Consider the following 21,249-nt stretch of genomic DNA (forward strand, 5'->3'; position numbering starts at 1 on the left):
TCTTGTTTGGACATAATGAGAATGTGGTTGTGGAAAAGCTTAATATAATCCAGCACGTGATTCGTTCTATTTAACTGTAATTAACTGCATCTGGACTTTAGTCAGGCGCAAGTGTCAATTCATATCTTGCAAGCAGTAGTTTACAACCCTACAAGGGACCATCTATACATGATAGTTCACATCTCAAGTGGAGGAGCTTCAAACAAGTGGTGGGTGGAGCCAAAGAAGGAGCAAGTAACTATGCCTATAATATTAAGCCCCAAATGAGCATTTTATCCCTCGGCTGACAATTGTCATGGCTTCATACTCCCTTCAAGGTCAGGTCCTCACCTGTTTTTTCCATATTTCTCAAAGACTTGACTAAAACAGTGACTTTTTAATAAAGTTTGTATACATCCACACCAACAATTGCTATAAGCTCCAACACGCGAGAAGTGAATCACTTCTTCCAGTCCTAATTATTCTATATTGCACGATGTGGGGCCTATAAAAAAAAAGGTGGCACGCATTATTTCCCAAGCTAGTGTGAATGTAAATCATACCTTTTACCCAGAGAGAGCAAGATTAGAAACAATTTTCAAAATTAAAAGCAAAGAGATAGGAAAAAGATCAGAATTATTTCCCCAACACTAAGTGAATATGTAAAAGCTTCTCCCCCATAAAAAGCGCTAGTCATCAAAATGAGCTAAAGGAGTCTGCATCATTTACATTATGTATCCTGATTATTTATTCTTAATCTTTCAAACAGACTTTTGACCTAACATCTAAAGCCTATTTTCAATTGGTCTCAGAGTCTTCACAAAATCAGAATTCATGATGTAAAACTAATTTCCGTTCCTTAAGGATAAGGTACACATTGGTAAAAGGTACTTGGAGTTCATGTACAGGTAGCCTGGTGCTATACAGATATTAGTGAGCACCTGTAAATAGAAAATGACTTATTGTGCTATACCTAGAACCTTAATCACTGAAAGACATGGGAATGTTCAGATATAGTACAATTTCTTTAAATATTCGTGAACAGTAAATGTTTTCTAGGTGAGAAATTTAGAAAGGGATACGGGCGGAATGAATGGGAATAGCTACCATGAACTTTAATTTTTAAATAAAATAGTAATCTAACAACAGCTATGAATAGTTACTTCATGTCAAAAGACCCATAATGTCCGGAAGGGACATTGAGCTGCTGTTGTGAGAATACATAAATGAAGTTTTAAGACATTTACTGCTGTTCTTGATAAAGTTGATTTTCAGATAAAGTAAATAGAAGTTAACACTGGTTCCGCCCTAAACTTTATTGTGTTTTATACGAGATTTCAAAGATTGCAATATGAAATAAATCAGGATCACTGACTATACGTATCCCATTTGATAAGGGATGGGCCATGATATTAAAAGCCATAAAGTTTTTGGCACATTACAGTACTAATAGTTTCTAAGATATTGCTGCATGGCAGACAGCCGTCCTCGTAAGAATAAATATTTTTAAATAAATATCACGGGGATTTCATCAATAAATATGAAAGACAAATATAATAAATATACATAAGACAAAATATTTTGTATTAAGTGTAATGTGATATCAAATAGTGCATATTCTCTCAATATTTTTTTTCAAATAATATAAATGATTTGTCTTTAAGCATGCCTACTATCATGGCAGGGTGGACCATTGAAAGGCCAGTTGCAAGCAGTGATACCTGAATCATAAACAATTGTAATGGGGCAATCAAAGACATGAAGAGTGAATCGCTCAACCCACTTGTCCCAATAACATTCATAGAATTTATCACATGTGTCTGGGTGACGGAAAAGACCAGCTCTTTCACATACTTCTGGTCCCAGAGTATCATCAAAATCTCTAACTCCTCCTGGTCCAAATCTTTGGAATTTACGGCCACGAGTGAGCTTGGCAACAAGTGATGGGCCGCCAGCAATTGATTTCCGTGCTCCGAGTCCTGAAGAACTTCCTGTCTTTGTGCGAGGTCTTGATTTTCCATAGCCACCAGAAGTTCCAATGAATCCAGAAAAACCAAGTGCATTGTTGCTACTGCTTCCTTGTTTACTTGCAGCTCCAACATGACCTGAGAATTCACTGCTACCAGACTCATCGCTGTTAGATCCACGGTTACCACCAAAGTGTCCAGAGGGAACTTTTCCAGAACTACTGCTGCTTCCAGAGCTTCCACTGCCACCAAAGTGTCCAAAGCCTCCTCTACTTCCAGAGCTACCAGAACCACCAAAATGTCCAGATGCTCCACTGCCTCCAACCTTTCCAGAACTGCTGCTACCACTGAAGCTGTTGTAGGATCCACTGCTACCAGACTCCTCACTACTTCCAGACCCATGGGTTCCTGAACCACCACTTCCACCAAAGTCTCCAGATGATCCTCTTCCTCCAGTGCCTCCTTTCTTCCCTGAGCCTCCAGTACCACCAAAATGTCCAGAAGATCCTCTTCCACCAGCACTTCCCTTTTCCCCAGAATCTCCAATGCCACCAAAGTGTCCAGAGCTTCCAGAGCTACCAATTCCGCCAAAGTGTCCAGAGCTTCCAGAGCTACCAATTCCGCCAAAGTGTCCAGAGCTTCCAGAGCTACCACTGCTGCCAAAGTGCCCAGATGCTTCACTCCCTCTTGATCCTCCACGACTTCCTGAACTGCCACCACTACCAAAATGACTGTATGAACCACTGCTTCCTGAATTACCCCTAGCTCCACTACCACCAAAATGACCAGCTGCTCCACTGCTTCCACCTGCTCCCGAGCTGCTGCTACTACCAAAGTGCCCAGAAATGCCACTACTTCCAGACCTTCCACCTGCTGAGTTACTGCTGCCACCAAAGTGTCCAGATGCTCCACTGCTTCCATATCTTCCACCTGCCCCTGAACTGCTGCTACCACCAAAGTGCCCAGAAACTCTCTCTCTCTCTCTCTCTCTCTCTCTCTGTGGAACAATTTCATAGAAATTACGACGGCGTTAATGGCCATAGATATCAGGAATACAGAAAACACTCCATCAATCAAATCATAAGTGCAATCTGGACGAACAAACGTTCTATGAAACTGTTAAAAGGAGAGAGAGAGAGAGAGAGAGAGAGAGAGAGAGAGAGAGAGAGAGAGAGAGATGTTGGTAGTGCGGTTTTGGCAAGTACCGTATACAGTACTGTATACGAAATGCTCCTAAAGAAAAACAATTTCTATCAAGTATAATCCGTTCTATAAACACTTGTGTATACAAAACTCTATGACAGATTTTCCTGGGTAACCATAGGAATATAAACAACCAAACCTCCGTTCTACATATCCACAGTCAAGCATTAGGCCTAAGAGAGAGAGAGAGAGAGAGAGAGAGAGAGAGAGAGAGATAGAGAGAGAGAAAATCTGAACTTTTTATTGAGAGTTAACGAGATGTTTCAGTTAAAGTCTTATCTTTCAAAAACTTTTCAACATAAGTACGCATCTGTTTCTGTCGGCAAACGACTAAACAGCTTTAAATAATTTTCCCAGAAAATTCAATATCCGCTCAGCTTCAGCTATGACCATGCGCTCTCATATCAACATAAACTGCCAGGAATTCAAATAAGGTAAAGGCATGGTCTTGTTCATCATATATGAACAACGAAAACTCATATTGCATTTGTGTCCAACTTAGCTCATTTTGAATTTAAAACGAACTTGAAAACATTTTACCAAAGGATATAACACCAGTTTATGATACACACCAGAACAAAAGTGTGTATCCAGAGTTCGAGAGTTGCATTATCATTTAAGATATGCCTATCAACATGAAGGCGGACAGGAGCAGTCTTGGCCAGGAGTATGCTACGAACACAGTGTGAAACCGCAAAGTTATATATTGGAAACATTACGTAAAATAACGAATGCAATGAAAGATATTTAAGTATATGGAAGCAGAGTAAAACGCAAATAAAACTACTGAAATATCTTTATTTGCGTTTTACTCTGCTTCCATATACTTAAATATCTTTCGTTAAGTATATGGGAAAGTAGTCAAAAAAATTATAGATTGATATATTTAAATTACAGAGGAAGAAATATCCATCTTGCTAAATTATCATGTACGCAAATAAATGAACTAAAAGTGTTCAGGAGATTACAAATGTGGAATTATTTGAATATCTGAATTTAGGTCAGAATAGCTGGAACAAGGGGCCTATTCAGCACCCGCGTTTAACTGGGAGGAAAACCCTCGTGACTACAGTAGAAATTATAATATATGGCTAAAAAAAAAAAAATTAAAAAAAATAAAACAAAAAAGTGCAACCAGGGGCCAAGATCTTCAAGTAATTAATATTAAGCAACAACCCTAGTTGGAACAGCAAGATAATATAAGCCCGGGGTCCAACAGGTAAAATAGCTCAGTGAGAAAAGGAAATAAGGAAACTACAAAAGTAGTAATTAACAATTAAAACAGAATATTTCAAGAAAAGTAACATTACATTAATCTTTCATATATAAACTATAAAAACTTTGAAAAATAAGAGGAAGAGAAATTAGAATAGTGTGCCCGAGTGTACCCTCAAGAAAGAGAACTCTACCCCAAGACAGTGAAAGTCTGTATAGCATAGCTCGAGATGCACTGATGCCCTAACTATGATGTAAATGCGGCCCCAAGACTATTCTATACAATAAGCTCCCACTAGACATCCGAAAGACTGAAAATATTAAGACTTTCAAAAGGAAACTGTAGGCTTTCTTGTTTTCCGAGTGCTTCGATAATGTGGATTTGACAATAAACGAGCAAAGTGGGGTGAAATGTTGAATGCCTTGGAAATTAATGCATACGATAAAATTACTGTGAAGGTCCTGTAGAGAGTAAGATTCTCCAGCTGTATAGGACCAGAACAGCAGCCCTTAAAGTAAAGTAAGTAATCCAGTTTTAGATCGGGATGAATAAGAACAAAATTTATGAATAAATTGTTCCCTTAGAAGTATATTGGGAGTTAAATGGCAGGACAGGATTAGAAATGAAACTATAAGAGAGAGTACTCGAATGCCATATATGGATGAGATCATGATGAAGGATAGATAGAGATGGTTTGGGCATGCTCTTCGCACTCCCCGAGATTAATTCACCAAACATTCAGATGGGCTCCACGAGGCACTAGAAGAGTTGGAATACCCAGGCCTACATGGCTGAGAACTATGAAGCGCGAAGTAGGAGATGATGAATGGAGAAGTATTGAAAAGATAGAGACGACTGACGAAATCTAACCGAGGTCCTTTGCATCGATAAGCGTAGGAGGAGATGATGATGATGATGATGAAAATGTGACAAACCCCGCATTCATGAGTATGCGGTTATTTTCCTTCCCTCTTGCGAATGCCGCAGACTGGTATAAACTTAACTTAGAAATCTTAAACAACACATGCTATTGAAAAATCAATGTCGGGGTCATATTGGAATGGAAGAAACGAAGGAATTCTTAATCCAGGACAGTTGACTGTGACAACAAGGTCATTTGTTCATCTTGTTCAACGCAACATAAAATCCCAGTTCTTGCAGATGCTGAAGATCAAACAAATCATTTATAACCGTTTTGAAAACTTCCAAGGGGGCAGTGTCTTTAGTAAAACTAAATACAAAATTTATTATAACGATATCATAGACAGCAAATATAATATTCAAATGAGGTTTCAGAATTATTGAACTCAAATCACTACTGAAACTTGGAGCTAATATAATGCTATTACTGATTTGGCATAAAACGTAAACACTCTGAAATACTAAAAAGTGTCAACAGAGAACAAAACCGCAGATTACTTTATAAAATCTACAATTACCAGTTTGCACTAAAAAGATGGGAGTAGAATTTCAAGTGCAATATGCTGTGCGTTTATAAAACAAAGAGGTTGGCAACTCAAGATTAAACGTAGAAATAAATGGTAAACCTAAACCCCAACTGAACATGGGGTAAAATCCAAGACCAATTCCACAATTCTATTAGGTGTTCAGGTGTTAGTATGAGACTGGCTTGCTTGCTTGCTGTAATGACCAAGCAAGACAAAAATTGCGGTTTTCGACAATAGGAAAGTTCCTCCTCTAAATCTATTCAAGATATAGGATATGATAAGACTCCTGCGATGTTTGGCATCACAAAATGACAAAGTTATGTCCTGAATAATCAATGAAGTGCAAAAGAGAAATATGAAAATATACAGATGATAACACTGATATAAAGACAATTTCGACAGAGCCATTGCTGAACGCGAAGCCACAATTGCTGAACGAGATAATAGAATTGTTGGTCGTAAACATTTTAATTAATACACATGGAAATGGCTGGTTGACTTGGCAACTTTGACTGGGTCGTTAACCTAAAATTAGAGATTTCTAACCAAGCTATTTGATCTATTAAAATCCTAATATAAATTTCACGATTTCACGAAAAAAATATTCAATGATAAAGATCTTATAATTGCAGAGGGAAACTTATTCCGATAAAGATAAGGTGAATAACCTATTGTTAATAGTCTTCACTAACGTCAGGTAAAATCAATTAAGAAAAATTCTGTGAACAATGCACCCAGAAACATTGCTATAAATACGATAGTAAATTTTACTGATCGAACTAGTAGAGGAGATGCAGCGATTAAAATGCATAACATGGCTTCCAGTGTAGTTATGAAGATTGAAAAACAAACCAAAATTATAATATCCAATGTTTATAGTGAAGAGGACGATGGGGTGAATAATTTAATCGACTTACAGTTAATTCCTAAAGGAAAGGAGAATTACAATGTCAGAAGTCTGTCTCAGGTAGGACTGTTCAAATTAAAAAGATGTTCAAAATGCCATGGGTTATGTTCACATACCATGCGTGACTGCACATACCTAGAGTTAAATTTCTGCTAGTGTCAGTGACATGGTCATATTAAGAATAGATCCAAGTTAAATATGGTAAATTCTCGGGCTATTTTTCTGGTGATAATGAAACGAACCAATATACATAGGATTTTGCCCAAGTATATTAGCGGTTAAGCACAGAAAGAAACAAGATGTTGATCTTAAGGTGAATTCGATAAGCTGCAAAGATTTGTATATGGAAATAAATAACAGCAAATACTTATAATTGATACAATAGTTAAAAGTTTAAACTATCCACACAAATAAAACCACAAATTAAGAGTTTGCTAAAAATATTGCCTCTTAACTTCATGATCGTGTTAAAAAGTTTTAATTGCCGATCGTTTTGTGGTTAACAAATGACAGAGTTTTAACAGACTTCTAAATTATGGAGAGACCTTTGGGCAATTGAAAATGGATATTATTACTCAAAATTTATACTTGGTGGGCGTTTTCTATAAAGGTTCTGTGTATATATAAAAGAGGTTTTATTGCGCGACAGAATTTTTCGTGCGGAATGGGACAAATTATTATTATTCCTACTATTTAAGCTACAACAGTAGTTGTAAAATCAGAATGCCATAAGCCCAAGGGCTCCTACAAGGTAAAACAACCATGTTTTACTGTGCGGCTTTATTTGACTTAAGCACTATTAGCAATTAAAGTTTCGATGCTACCACAACGGAGAGAGAATAGGCGGTGCGTGGAAGGCACAATTACGAAATAATTAGAATATTTAGAAATCATGCTTCTAATTTAAGAAACTCTCCTGTATATTTACTCTTCATCAAATCAACAATACAAGTATTAATCTTGGCTGTTAATTACTTGATGTAAGCAACACATTTATACAGTTAAAAAAAAAAAATCATCTAATTCTAACTATATAGGAGGGCTGCTTTTCTGAACACGTGAGAACACAGTCATACTGCTTCCCTTCCCTTAAGAATGAAAAGATAAAATGAAACTTGGAAACTGATGAAAGTGCAGCGTCGTGTTTTAAAACCTGTTTCCATAAAACAACAACGTGACCTTTGACTAAATATTAAAAGGGTAAAACTTTGGAGTCATAAAGTAATGTAACTTGACTCTTTCTAAGGAACTTAATTTCTAGAGAAAGCCCAAAAGGACGGGGGTGGGGACCTCTCGCCATTACCATCGGTCAAAAAAGTGGGGGGGGGAGAGTAAAAAGAAGCCTTTGTCTGGCGTAACAAAGAATAATTGTTATGGTTACTCCGTTGAATGGAGTAATGGAGGAAAGCTTGAACATAATAGAACACATTAAATCTTAACCTATACTAAATGCAAGTACATAAACTCTTACAATTAAAATAAAAAAAAATTAGCAAAATGCTGACTAATGAAAACATGAGTAAATCCAACGTGTATTATAAATAGTTCATTGAACCAGATCACAATCAGTCTATTAGAAATAAGCGTTATATAGACCCACATTCACAGTTCCTTTGTCACACGAGGTTACCAATTAACGTCACACTTATTAAAGCTGCAGTTTCTAACACAAAATATGGAGAGATTCAACAAGACTCAAATCTTTCACGATTTCCTAGTGTAGTTTAGCAATGGTTACAATTAAAAGTCGGGAGTAATTTTAGTTTCACTCCATTGCAAAATATAATTAGTTGGAGAGAGAGAGAGAGAGAGAGAGAGAGAGAGAGAGAGAGAGAGAGAGTATTGATTTTATTATAAGCCTTCAAAGACCAAAACCTATTTTCTTATTTGAAGTCAATACAAACAACTATCAAAACAAAGAGAGAGAGAGAGATTAAAGATTTTATTATAAGCCTCCAAACCCTATTTTCTTAATTAAAGTCATTACAAACAACTATCAAAACAAATATCAAAACTTAAGTTAAAAGTGAATATATTCCATAAATGAGCTAGTTTGACTTGCACATTTGTCAAATGAAACTCAATAACCTCATAATTTGGTTTAAAATAAAAAATGTACAATAAACCTTGCTTTAAAGAAGTATCATGAAGCGTCTATGACACGAAGAATTCATCTGCTTTTACAAAACTTTACATACGAAGGTTTATAAACCTTGGTACTTACAATATTCATCCCCTTGGTCCTAGCTTTTGTGGAGAGGAGGCTTGGGCGCTTAACATATGTACTGTATATAAGGTCAGTCTAAGGGCAATGTCAATGACCCTTGCCTCTGCCATTCATGAGCGGACTTTAAACTACACAATTTGCGAAACCATGGTTACAGACATACAGATCGATCAATCCATTTTATCTCCTTGATAGACAGACGGCTTTATCGACCTCCGTTCTTCCTAGAAAGACCAGACAATCCTTTACCTTTCCTCGTCTGCTTGGCGATGACCTCGTTGGGTGTTTGGAGATTTGCAATAGAAATGCAGTCCAAGGAAAGCGTCTTAGCAAACCAACAATCTTTTTTCAAAATTAAGCCGTCAAAATCTCTCTACGATAGGTTGTGCGATCGTTATTGCTCTTGGAGAGAGCAATTTACATATAAGGGTGCTTGTACATGACGTTTATGGCATGTTTTCCTTTAATAAATATAAAATCTTAGGCAAAGCACAATTTCTGAATTTTTCAAAGTTGTATCGCTTACCGTTTATTAATTTTACATTTACTTTTACGTTTAGCCTATTGTAATTAGCTTTCTTCTTTGTTTTCTTGTAAAGTTTAGTCTTTACTAAACGATTTTCTTGCCGCATTGGAGCCCTTAACTATTTGGTCCCTACGGCTTGTAACATCCGGCTTTTCTGACTATTTGTAGCTTACATAGTATTGACACTATCAAAACAGTGACACCAATAATAGAACACTAAAGATCTTATATCATTCATAACACCTACGTATTCAAGAGTGCTGTATTAATGACAGGGTCCTAAGACTAAGAGCTTCTTTGAGATCCGAGACATGCCACAACAGGACCACCGCCACATTCCACGCATTCCTTTCGTACAATTTATTACAATATTATTACAACTGATGTAAATAATTCATAGTTTCCACATTCAACATCAAAAGAAAAATATATGCATTGGCACCTGCCCTTGGTGGGATCCTAGCCTTCAGTATAGCCGTTTATGGATAATGTGGCCCTGACTGTAAAGGATAATGAGTGATGGACCTATCTTCTCGTTTTCTACTTACTTTTACGGGTTTATTTCTCGCCCTCCATCAAACACTAAAGGTCTGTTCAGGCGGGCCTTGGTGTGTGAAAAAATAATTTCTTTCCAGTTAATATTTTGCTCTGTATCGTTATCAGTTATTTCGCTAGCATTTGTATTCAGGCTTAATTGTTTTCAGGTCACTATTATAACTTTCTAAAGAGATAAGTCTTCAGGTTTTTCTTGAAAGCTGCCACATTATTGCTATTCTTGACATCGAGTGGAAGGTCGTTAAGAGTCTCGGTGCCGCATAACAACGTTATTCCTCCTATTGCATGATTCACACTAATTTCGAAGTCTATGTGGGTCATCTGCATGTCTAACTCTTACAGCGGCGCTGGTAGCTTCAGGGTAGGGGACCAAGATATCACGAAGATATTTAGGCTTATCACTTGTAAGTGCTTTGTGAGTCAACAAGCAAATTTTAAATTCAATTCTAGCCTTAACAGGTAACCAATGTAGATCGATCAGTGCAGGAGTTATTCTCTCCCGAAATTTAATGCCTTTTATCAGTCTAGCCGCCCGGTTTTGCACATTTTGAAGCTTTCTTAGTAGTGTATTGGGCAATTTGTAAAACAGAGAATTGCAATAATCAAGCCTTGATATTACATGACTCATCACTAAAATTTTTGTACTGCCCTCTGTTAAATATTTTCTAATAAATGCTATGTTTCTCAGGTAATAGTTACACACTTTTACTGTGTTCACAATTTGTCCTTCATTGACAAATTACAGTCTATCAGTACACCCAAATTTTTTACAACAGGCACAATCCCAACATCAGCATCACCAATTTTTATACTTTGAATTAACTGGTAATTCTTCAAAGCCACCTTTGTGCCAAAGAACATACATTCTGTTTTATCATCGTTTAATTTGAGCTTTTTCCTAAGCATCCATGTTTTTATTTCAGTCATTATCTCATCAATTTTCTTCTCTGTATCTTGTGTTGTTGAAATTGAGAGGTAAAACTGAGTATCATCTGCATATAGTTTAAAACCCACTTTTTGTTTTTTCAAGATGTGTGATAGCTTGATAGTATATATGTTAAACAAGATAGGGCTCAGGACACTACCCTGTGGTACACCCTTCATAAGAATTCTCTCATTGGATCGGTTTCCAGAAACTTCTACAATAGTCTTCCTGTTCACTAAGTAACTTCGCAAAAATTTCAGTGCTTCCTGAGTCACTCCAATAGACTCCAAGTCGTCAAGTAAGTACTCGTGCACAACAGTGTCAAAAGCAGCACCAAGATCTAACAATTAAAATTCCACACTTTCCCCCATCAAGAAGACCTATCATATCATTCATTATTGAGCCCAAAGTAGTTTCTGTAGAATGATTAGCTCTGTAGACCGATTGATTTTCCGGGAATACCTCTAACTCGTCAATATGCGCCCATAATTGCTCACTTATGACTTTTTCAATAAGCTTTGACATGTAGGATAAATTTGAAATGGGCCTATATGAATTTAGCTCGTTTACATCACCTTTCCCTTTGTAAATTGGTTTGATCAACGCAGTTTTTTCATAGCTAGGAAAACAGGATTGTGATATACTTAGGTTAATTATGTTCAGGTAAATATTATATACGACTTGTTTGTTTGGAGCTTCACTTATTGAACTGTTTGGGAAAGGGTCGTTTCCACAATATGTATTCTTCATCTCTCTCATAACCTTTAACAAGTCGCACATATTTATTTCCTTAAATTTTATTAACTTCTTTCCCTCCTTCACTGGCATACCTGACTGTCCTTCCAAGTGATTTTGGGGGAAGCCTCTATAGATTTTATCAATTTTTTTCACTAAAGAATATAGCAAAACTCTCTGCACAAACATTGTCAGGCAAGACATATTTTTTCTTTAATCCCATCAAATCATCAAGGTTTTTGTGAAAGTCCTTCATGTTATTGGTTTTTTTACATTCGCAGTTGTAGAATTTTCTTTTTGTTTTTTTTCTAACAGGATGTTATAGTCATTTCTGGCCTTGTTATATAGATTTCTGGCTTGTAAGGATTTGGCTCTTTTCCGTCTACCTTTCATCTTACGTCTGTGTATTTTTGCCTTTAATAGCTCACTATTGTACCATATAACATTTTCGCGTACCACTATTTGTTTGTTCTTTATGGGACACATGGTATCGTACATTTTTCCAAAATTGTCGTTGTATTTCTTGGTATAGCACCCAACACATTTTATGTCTACCATATGTTCACATTGTGTGTTCACACAAGACATTTGCGCTACACTAGCTTCAATAAAATTCTCAGCATCAAAATTTTCCCGTTCCCTATATGTGATCCATTTTTTCAATACTCTGGTGCAATTTATATTAACATTAAAGGTGATGAGTTTGTGTTTTTGAGATCTCAAAGTCTGGTTCCACTTCAAGGTTTTTTATTAGGTCTGAGTCTTTTCTACATATGACCAAGTCGAGTGTATGACCACCTACTGACGTTGATACCAAAACACTGTTTATTAAATTAAACATCTCAAATACTTCCTTGAGTTCTTTAGCCTTATTATCATTTTCATCATCTACCCAACAGTTGAAGTCTCCACCAATTAATGTATTTTTAATATCGTCCACCACACCCACAAGAATACTAAATTCTTCAATGAATTTAGTCATATTACTCGCTGGTGGTCTATATAATGATATTATATTCAATACCTTATTGTTTCTTGTCAGTTTTAAACAGATATATTCAAACGTTTCAAATACTATTTCATTCATGATAGAAACCCTAGAGAAAGTTTTCGACACAAAGACACCCACTCCTCCTCCAGTTTTGTCCTTTCTTGGAACGTGGTAGAAATCGTGAGTACACGGCGTCATCTCCTGAATCTTTGAGTTATCACTAATATTTCCCTGCAACCAAGTTTCCGTTAATAAGCATAAATCTAATTCCATTTCATTAATAAGATTTCTAATCTTTATGGTTTTATTCCCCACCGATTGAATATTTATCAGACCACACTTAACCAATGGGCTAGACTTCATGATCGGTTCTATTTTTTATCCTGGTAAGCTCCTCCTTGTATACTTTACAGTTATCGTCATATGTCTTATGATTCGTATCATTGTAATTCCTCACTGTGCAGTTATGACACTTTAACGTATTTACAGTACAATCCGTGGTTCGATGATCCTGGCTACACTTGGCACATACCTGAGTCTTGCTACAATTTTCAGCAGTATGACCAAATTCCTGGCATTTATAACACTGAAATACATTGTAGGAATCATAGATTTTAAAGCATCCTCCAAGCGTGGTATATACTCTATCATCTCTTTTACGGAAGACTTTCCTGATAGTTGGACTACACTTTATAATGACGTGTAATTTACCGCTTTGTCTTGATTTAAACTTCCTGATCAATTTAAAGTCCTCTTCATTTTCACATATATCATTCAACCATTCATTCTTCTCCATTATACTGGCAATTATATCATCTTCATTTTCATCAATATTGCAGACCTTGATCTTCGGTTTAAGTAGATCCTTTTTATCTACTTCTACCTCAATGTCATTCTTGACCTCTTTTTAAGTAATTTTTAGCCTTTTCTAACCCAGTTTTATCCGCAAAATTAACTACCAAGTGGCCTTGTTTAGAGGTTTTGACCTGTTCGACATTCGTGGTTATCTTCTTCATGATAGTTTTCTTGATCTCTGAAGACTTCGTATTTTCCTCCGTAGATTTTATAACCAATGTTTTTTTTTTTTTTTTTTTTTTTTTTTTTTTTTTATTTCAACTTACTTGCATATGTAGTCTTGGTCACATTCTCTTTTTCGTATTCCATAAGTTTCTCTTTCAGCTCAACAATTTCTTGACGCATATCAATGTATTGAGCAGTTATCATATCCATAAAACCAGACATCTGTTGTTGTACATTTACCTTCATCTCTGCTATGTTGATGCTTAGTCTCGTCATGTCATCAACACATGCAGTCTCAACACATTTTGGACATCTATAAATAATGGTCCTGCTTTTTAAAAGAGTACTTGTACCATCCCTTAAATTAGAGCAAGCTTCTTCATCATGGTACCATCTTCGGCATTCATCGCATTGTCCCATCATCGACATAAGACTCACAGTGCCCACACATGCCATGATTGCCTCCGTCATCACATTCTTCATAAGCTGCTGCCATTATATTTTCCTCTTTTCCTTGGAGTACCGTGTCGATTTCAGTCACAAATAGATCGAAATCATTCACGGGATTACGTTTTCCTTTTCGTTTTCTAAGGAAAGACATATTGAATCATTTTCAATGAACTTTTCAAGTAGCCCCGCCCCAACACAAAAATGCTGGGTCAGGCCTTTCACTACAGACCTCACATACAAGGAAACCACTGATTTTTAACACTATATTTCACTAATATCAATACTAGCAAACACCCACAAAGATATTTTTCATAGTATAAACAACGAGATACACAAATGATTCCGTTTAAAGGCAGATTCGATACAGAGCATTGAAACACACGTCCACACCCGCGGACAACTTGTCAAAACTGACATACAACCCATTACTTCACCCTTGGAATAAAATGAGTCTGTCTATAGTTTGATGGTAAGCCAGCGTTTAACTTGTAACTATTAGTTAGCATAAGTTGTAAAATGTCAAAATAATTTTTATCAGGCAACTTTTTAATCACATGACCGAGTATTAATGGTCTAAAGTTACTATACCGTTGTGAAGAGCTTTCAAACATGCAGCCCCAATACTACTTGAAACTCCCATAAGACACCCAAAGGACGAAGATATTATGGCTTTCGAGAAGTTGAAGACGACTTTGTTTAAGAAGTGCCTCGATAATGAGGATTTGACAATTTATGCAGAATACGTTGAGTGGATATTCGGAAATACTTAAGAATGTATACACAAACAATTCCTGAACGCCTTGTAAGCACAGGGGGTTTCCGCGCGTGACAGGACCAAGAAAAACAAAAAAGACCTTTAGAGTAAATTTTTTTTTCTCTCTCTCTCTCTCTCTCTCTCTCTCTCTCTCTCTCTCTCTCTCTCTCTGGAACAATTTCATAGAAATTACGACGGCGTTAATGGCCCTAGATATCAGGAAGACAGAAAACTCTCAATCAATCAAATCATAAGTGCAATCTGGACGAACAAACGTTCTATGAAATTGTTAAAAGGAGAGAGAGAGAGAGAGAGAGAGAGAGAGAGAGAGAGAGAGAGAGATGTTATTAGTGCGGTTTTGGCAATTACCGTATACATTACTGTATACGAAATGCTCCTAAAGAAAAACAATTTCTATCAAGTATAATCCGTTCTATAAACACTTGTGTATACAAAACCCTATGCCAGATTTTCCTGGGTAACCATAGGACTATAAACAACCAAACCCCCGTTCTAGATATCCACAGTCAAGCATTAGGCCTGAGAGAGAGAGAGAGAGAGAGAGAGAGAGAGAGAGAGAGAGAGATCTGAACTTTTTATTGAAAGTTAACGAGATGTTTCAGATAGTCTTATCTTTCAAAAACTTTTCAACATAAGTACGCATCTGTTTCTGTCGTCAAACGACTAAACAGCTTTAAATAATTTTCCCAGAAAATTCAATATCCGCTCAGCTTCAGCTATGACCATGCGCTCTCATATCAACATAAACTGCCAGGAATTCAAATAAGGTAAAGGCATGGTCTTGTTCATCATATATGAACAACAAAATCTCATATTGCATTTGTGTCCAACTTAGCTCATTTTGAATTTAAAATGAACTTGAAAATATTTTACCAAAGGATATAACAACAGTTTTTATGATACACACCAGAACAAAAGTGTGTATCCAGAGTTCGAGAGTTGCATTATCATTTAAGATATGCCTATCAACATAAGGCGGACAGGAGCAGTCTTGGCCAGGAGTATGCTACGAACACAGTGTGAAACCACAAAGTTATATATTGGAAACATTACGTAAAATAACGAATGCAATGAAAGATATTTAAGTATATGGAAGCAGAGTAAAACGCAAATAAAACTACTGAAATATCTTTACGGGTAAAACATGACACATTCTATGTTCATTTTTAGGAGAGATGCGTTAAGTATATGGGAAAGTAGTCAAAAAAATTATAGATTGATATATTTAAATTACAGAGGAAGAAATATCCATCTTGCTAAATTATCATGTACACAAATAAATGAACAAAGTGTTCAGGAGACTACAAATGTGGAATTATTTGAATATCTGAATTTAGGTCAGAATAGCTGGAACAGAGGGGCCATTCAGCACCCACGTTTAACTGGGAGGAAAACCCTCGTGACTACAGTAGAAATTATAATATATGGCTAAAAAAAATAAAAAAATAAATAAATAAATAAATAAAAAAAGTGCAACCAGGGGCCAAGATCTTCAAGTAATTAATATTAAGCAACAACCCTAGTTGGAACAGCAAGATGCTATAAGCCCGGGGGTCCAACAGGTAAAATAGCTCAGTGAGAAAAGGAAATAAGGAAACTACAAAAGTAGTAATTAACAATTAAAACAGAATATTTCAAGAAAATTAACATTAAATTAATCTTTCATATATAAACTATAAAAACTTTGAAAAATAAGAGGAAGCGAAATAAGATAGAATAGTGTGCCCGAGTGTACCCTCAAGAAAGAGAACTCTACCCCAAGACAGTGAAAGTCTGTATAGCATAGCTCGAGATGCACTGATGCCCTAACTATGATGTAAATGCGGCCCCAAGACTATTCTATACAATAAGCTCCCACTAGACATCCGAAAGACTGAAAATATTAAGACTTTCAAAAGGAAACTGTAGGCTTTCTTGTTTTCCGAGTGCTTCGATAATGTGGATTTGACAATAAACGAGCAAAGTGGGGTGAAATGTTGAATGCCTTGGAAATTAATGCATACGATAAAATTACTGTGAAGGTCCTGTAGAGAGTAAGATTCTCCAGCTGTATAGGACCAGAACAGCAGCCCTTAAAGTAAAGTAAGTAATCCAGTTTTAGATCGGGATGAATAAGAACAAAATTTATGAATAAATTGTTCCCTTAGAAGTATATTGGGAGTTAAATGGCAGGACAGGATTAGAAATGAAACTATAAGAGAGAGTACTCGAATGCCATATATGGATGAGATCATGATGAAGGATAGATAAGAGATGGTTTGGGCATGCTCTTCGCACTCCGAGATTAATTCACCAAACATTCAGATGGGCTCCACGAGGCACTAGAAGAGTTGGAATACCCAGGCCTACATGGCTGAGAACTATGAAGCGCGAAGTAGGAGATGATGAATGGAGAAGTATTGAAAAGATAGAGACGACTGACGAAATCTAACCGAGGTCCTTTGCGTCGATAAGCGTAGGAGGAGGAGATGATGATGATGATGATGATGAAAATGTGACAAACCCCGCATTCAAGAGTATGCGGTTATTTTCCTTCCCTCTTGCGAATGCCGCAGACTGGTATAGACAAACTTAGAAATCTTAAACAACACATGCTATTGAAAAATCATTGTCGGGCTCATATTGGAATGGAAGAAACGAAGGAATGCTTAATCCAGGACAGTTGACTGTGACAGCAAGGTCATTTGTTCATCTTGTTCAACGAAACATAAAATCCCAGTTCTTGCAGATGCTGAAGATCAAACAAATCATTTATAACCGTTTTGAAAACTTACAAGGGGGCAGTGTCTTTAGTAAAACTAAATACAAAATTTATTATAACGATATAATGGACAGAAAATATAATATTCAAATGAGGTTTCAGAATTATTGAACTCAAATCACTACTGAAACTTGGAGCTAATATAATGCTATTACTGATTTGGCATAAAGCGCAAACACTCTAAAATACTAAACAGTGTCAACAGAGAACAAAACCGCATATTACTTTATAAAATATACAATTACCAGTTTGCACTAAAAAGATGGGAGTAGAATTTCAAGTGCAATATGCTGTGCGTTTATAAAACAAAGAGGTTGGCAACTCAAGATTAAACGTAGAAATAAATGGTAAACCTAAACCCCAACTGAACATGGGGTAAAATCCAAGATAAATTCCACAATTCTATTAGGTGTTCAAGTGTTAGTATGGGACTGGCTTGCTTGCTTGCTGTAATGGCCTGGCAAGACAAAAAATTGCGGTTTTCGACAATATGAAAGTTCCTCCTCTAAATCTATTCAAGATATAGGATAAGATGCGACTCCTGCGATGTTTGGCATCACAAAATGACAAAGTTATGTCACGAATAAATCAATGAAGAGCAAAAGAGAAATATAAAAATATACAGATGGTTACATTGATATAAAGACTATTTCCACAGGGCTATTGCCGAGCGCGAAGCCACAATTGCTGAACGAGATGCTCAAATTGTTGGACGTAAACGTTTTAATTAATACATGTGGAAATGCCTTGTTGACTTAGAAAATATGACTGGGTCGTTAACCTAAAATTAGAGATTTCTAACCAAGCTATTTGATCTATTAAAATCCTAATATAAATTTCACGATTTCACGAAAAAAATATTCAATGATACAGATCTTATAATTGCAGAGGGAAACTTATTCCGATAAAGATAAGGTGAATAACCTATTGTTAATAGTCTTCACTAACGTCAGGTAAAATCAATTAAGAAAAATTCTGTGAACAATGCACCCAGAAACATTGCTATAAATACGATAGTAAATTTTACTGATCGAACTAGTAGAGGAGATGCAGCGATTAAAATGCATAACATGGCTTCCAGTGTAGTTATGAAGATTGAAAAACAAACCAAAATTATAATATCCAATGTTTATAGTGAAGAGGACGATGGGGTGAATAATTTAATCGACTTACAGTTAATTCCTAAAGGAAAGGAGAATTACAATGTCAGAAGTCTGTCTCAGGTAGGACTGTTCAAATTAAAAAGATGTTCAAAATGCCATGGGTTATGTTCACATACCATGCGTGACTGCACATACCTAGAGTTAAATTTCTGCTAGTGTCAGTGACATGGTCATATTAAGAATAGATCCAAGTTAAATATGGTAAATTCTCGGGCTATTTTTCTGGTGATAATGAAACGAACCAATATACATAGGATTTTGCCCAAGTATATTAGCGGTTAAGCACAGAAAGAAACAAGATGTTGATCTTAAGGTGAATTCGATAAGCTGCAAAGATTTGCATATGGAAATAAATAACAGCAAATACTTATAATTGATACAATAGTTAAAAGTTTAAACTATCCACACAAATAAAACCACAAATTAAGAGTTTGCTAAAAATATTGCCTCTTAACTTCATTATGGTGTTAAAAAGTTTTAATTGCCGATCGTTTTGTGGTTAACAAATGACAGAGTTTTAACAGACTTCTAAATTATGGAGAGACCTTTGGGCAATTTGAAATGAACATTATTACACAAAATTTGTACTTGGTGGGCGTTTTCTATAAAGGTTCTGTGTATATATAAAAAAAAAGTTTTATTGCGCGACAGAGCTTTTCGTGCGGAACGGGACAAATTATTATTATTCCTACTATTCAAGCTACAACGGTAGTTGTAAAATCAGAATGCCATAAGCCCAAGGGCTCCTACAAGGTAAAACAACCATGTTTTACTGTGCGGCTTGATTTGACTTAAGCACTATAGCAATTAAAGTTTCGATGCTACCACAACGGAGAGAGAATAGGCGGTGCGTGGAAGACACAATTACGAAATAAATAGAATATTTAGAAATCATGCCTCTAATTTAAGAAACTCTCCTGTATATTTACTCTTTATCAAATCAACAATACAAGTATTAGTCTTGGCTGTTAATTACTTGATGTAAGCAACGCATTTATGCAGTTTTTTTTTTTTAAATCTAATTCTAACTATATAGGAGGGCTGCTTTTCTGAACCCGTGAGAACACAGTCATACTGCTTCCCTGCACGTAAAATATGAAAAGATCACATGAAACTTGGAAACTGACGAAAGTGCACCGTCGTGTTTTAAAACCCGTTTCCATAAAACAGCCTCTTGACCTTTTAACTAAATATTAAAAGGATAAAACTTTCCATAAAATAATGTAACTCTTGCGAGGAATCTTAATTTCTGAAGAAAACCCAAATGGACGGTTGGGGGGAGGGGGGAACTATCACCATTACATTCGATCACAAAAAGGGGGGGGGGGGTGTTAAATAGGAGCTTTTGTCTGGAGTAACAAAGAACAATTGTTATGGTTACTCCGTTGAATGGAGTAATGGAGGAAAGCTTGAACATAATAGAACACAGGAAAACTTAACCTATACTAAATACAAGTACAAAAACTCCTACAATTAAAATAAAAAAGGTAGCAAAATGCAGACTAATGAAAACATGAGTAAACCCAACGTGTATTATAAATAGTTCATTGAACCAGCTCATAATCAGTCTATTAGAAATAAGAGTTATATAGACCCACATTCACAGTTCCTTTGTCACACGAAGTTACCAATTAACGTCACACTTATTAAAGCTGCAGTTTCTAAACACAATATATGGCGAGAGTCAACAAGAGTCAAATCTTTCACGATTCCCTAGTATAGTTTAGCAATGGTTACTATTATAAGTCGGGAGTAATTTTATTTTTATTCCATTGCAAAATAACAAGTTGGAGAGAGAGAGAGAGAGAGAGAGAGAGAGAGAGAGAGAGAGAGAGAGAGAGAGAGAGAGAGAGAGAGAGACTAATAACTATTTTATTTTAAGCCTCTAAAATCCAAAACCTATTTTATTTAGTCTATACAAACAACTATCAAAACAAGCATGAACACTTAAGAAGTTACGAGTGCTCATATTTAATAACGGAGCTAGTTTGACATTCACATACGTCAAATGAAACGCAATAACCTTATAGATTGGTTCCAATAAAATGTAATGCAAACCTTGCTTTAAAGAAGTACCATGAAGCACCTACGACAGGAAGAATCCATCTGTTTTCATGATAGAGTAGTTACTAAGGTCTATAGACTTTGATACTTACAATAATCCTCCCCTATATAATAAAGAACAACGTATCTGGCTATATATAAAATATATGGTGCTGTTTTGGTATGCGATCTCATTTATGGCGTGATCTCAGATATTCTGAATATATACTAAATTAAAACTGGAGTAATTACTCAAAAGTGTCACTCTGTCAATTGTATATTTTATGGACACTTGAGTAATTAGCCCCACTTTTAATTTAGTATATATTTTCAATTTCTGAGATCACGCCATGAGATC

At 36.0% G+C, this 21,249-nt stretch overlaps 1 protein-coding gene across 1 annotated transcript in view; it reads right to left on the bottom strand.

Moving 5' to 3' along the window:
* LOC137623605 (loricrin-like) overlaps nt 1–14,155 on the bottom strand; it is a 14,334-nt gene extending 179 nt beyond the window's left edge. Inside the window, exons 1-2 of the mRNA XM_068354440.1 lie at nt 13,940–14,155; nt 1–2,943 (exon numbers count right to left, since the gene is read on the bottom strand). The exon at nt 1–2,943 is cut by the window's left edge and continues 179 nt beyond it. Of these exons, the coding sequence (XP_068210541.1) occupies nt 1,639–2,943; nt 13,940–14,155 (1,521 nt within the window). The 3' untranslated portion in view covers nt 1–1,638. The remainder of the gene's footprint in view (nt 2,944–13,939) is intronic.
* Nucleotides 14,156–21,249: the final 7,094 nt, after the last annotated feature.

This window comes from Palaemon carinicauda, chromosome 30 (assembly GCF_036898095.1).
Source record: "Palaemon carinicauda isolate YSFRI2023 chromosome 30, ASM3689809v2, whole genome shotgun sequence".
In the NCBI taxonomy this organism is placed as follows: domain Eukaryota; kingdom Metazoa; phylum Arthropoda; class Malacostraca; order Decapoda; family Palaemonidae; genus Palaemon; species Palaemon carinicauda.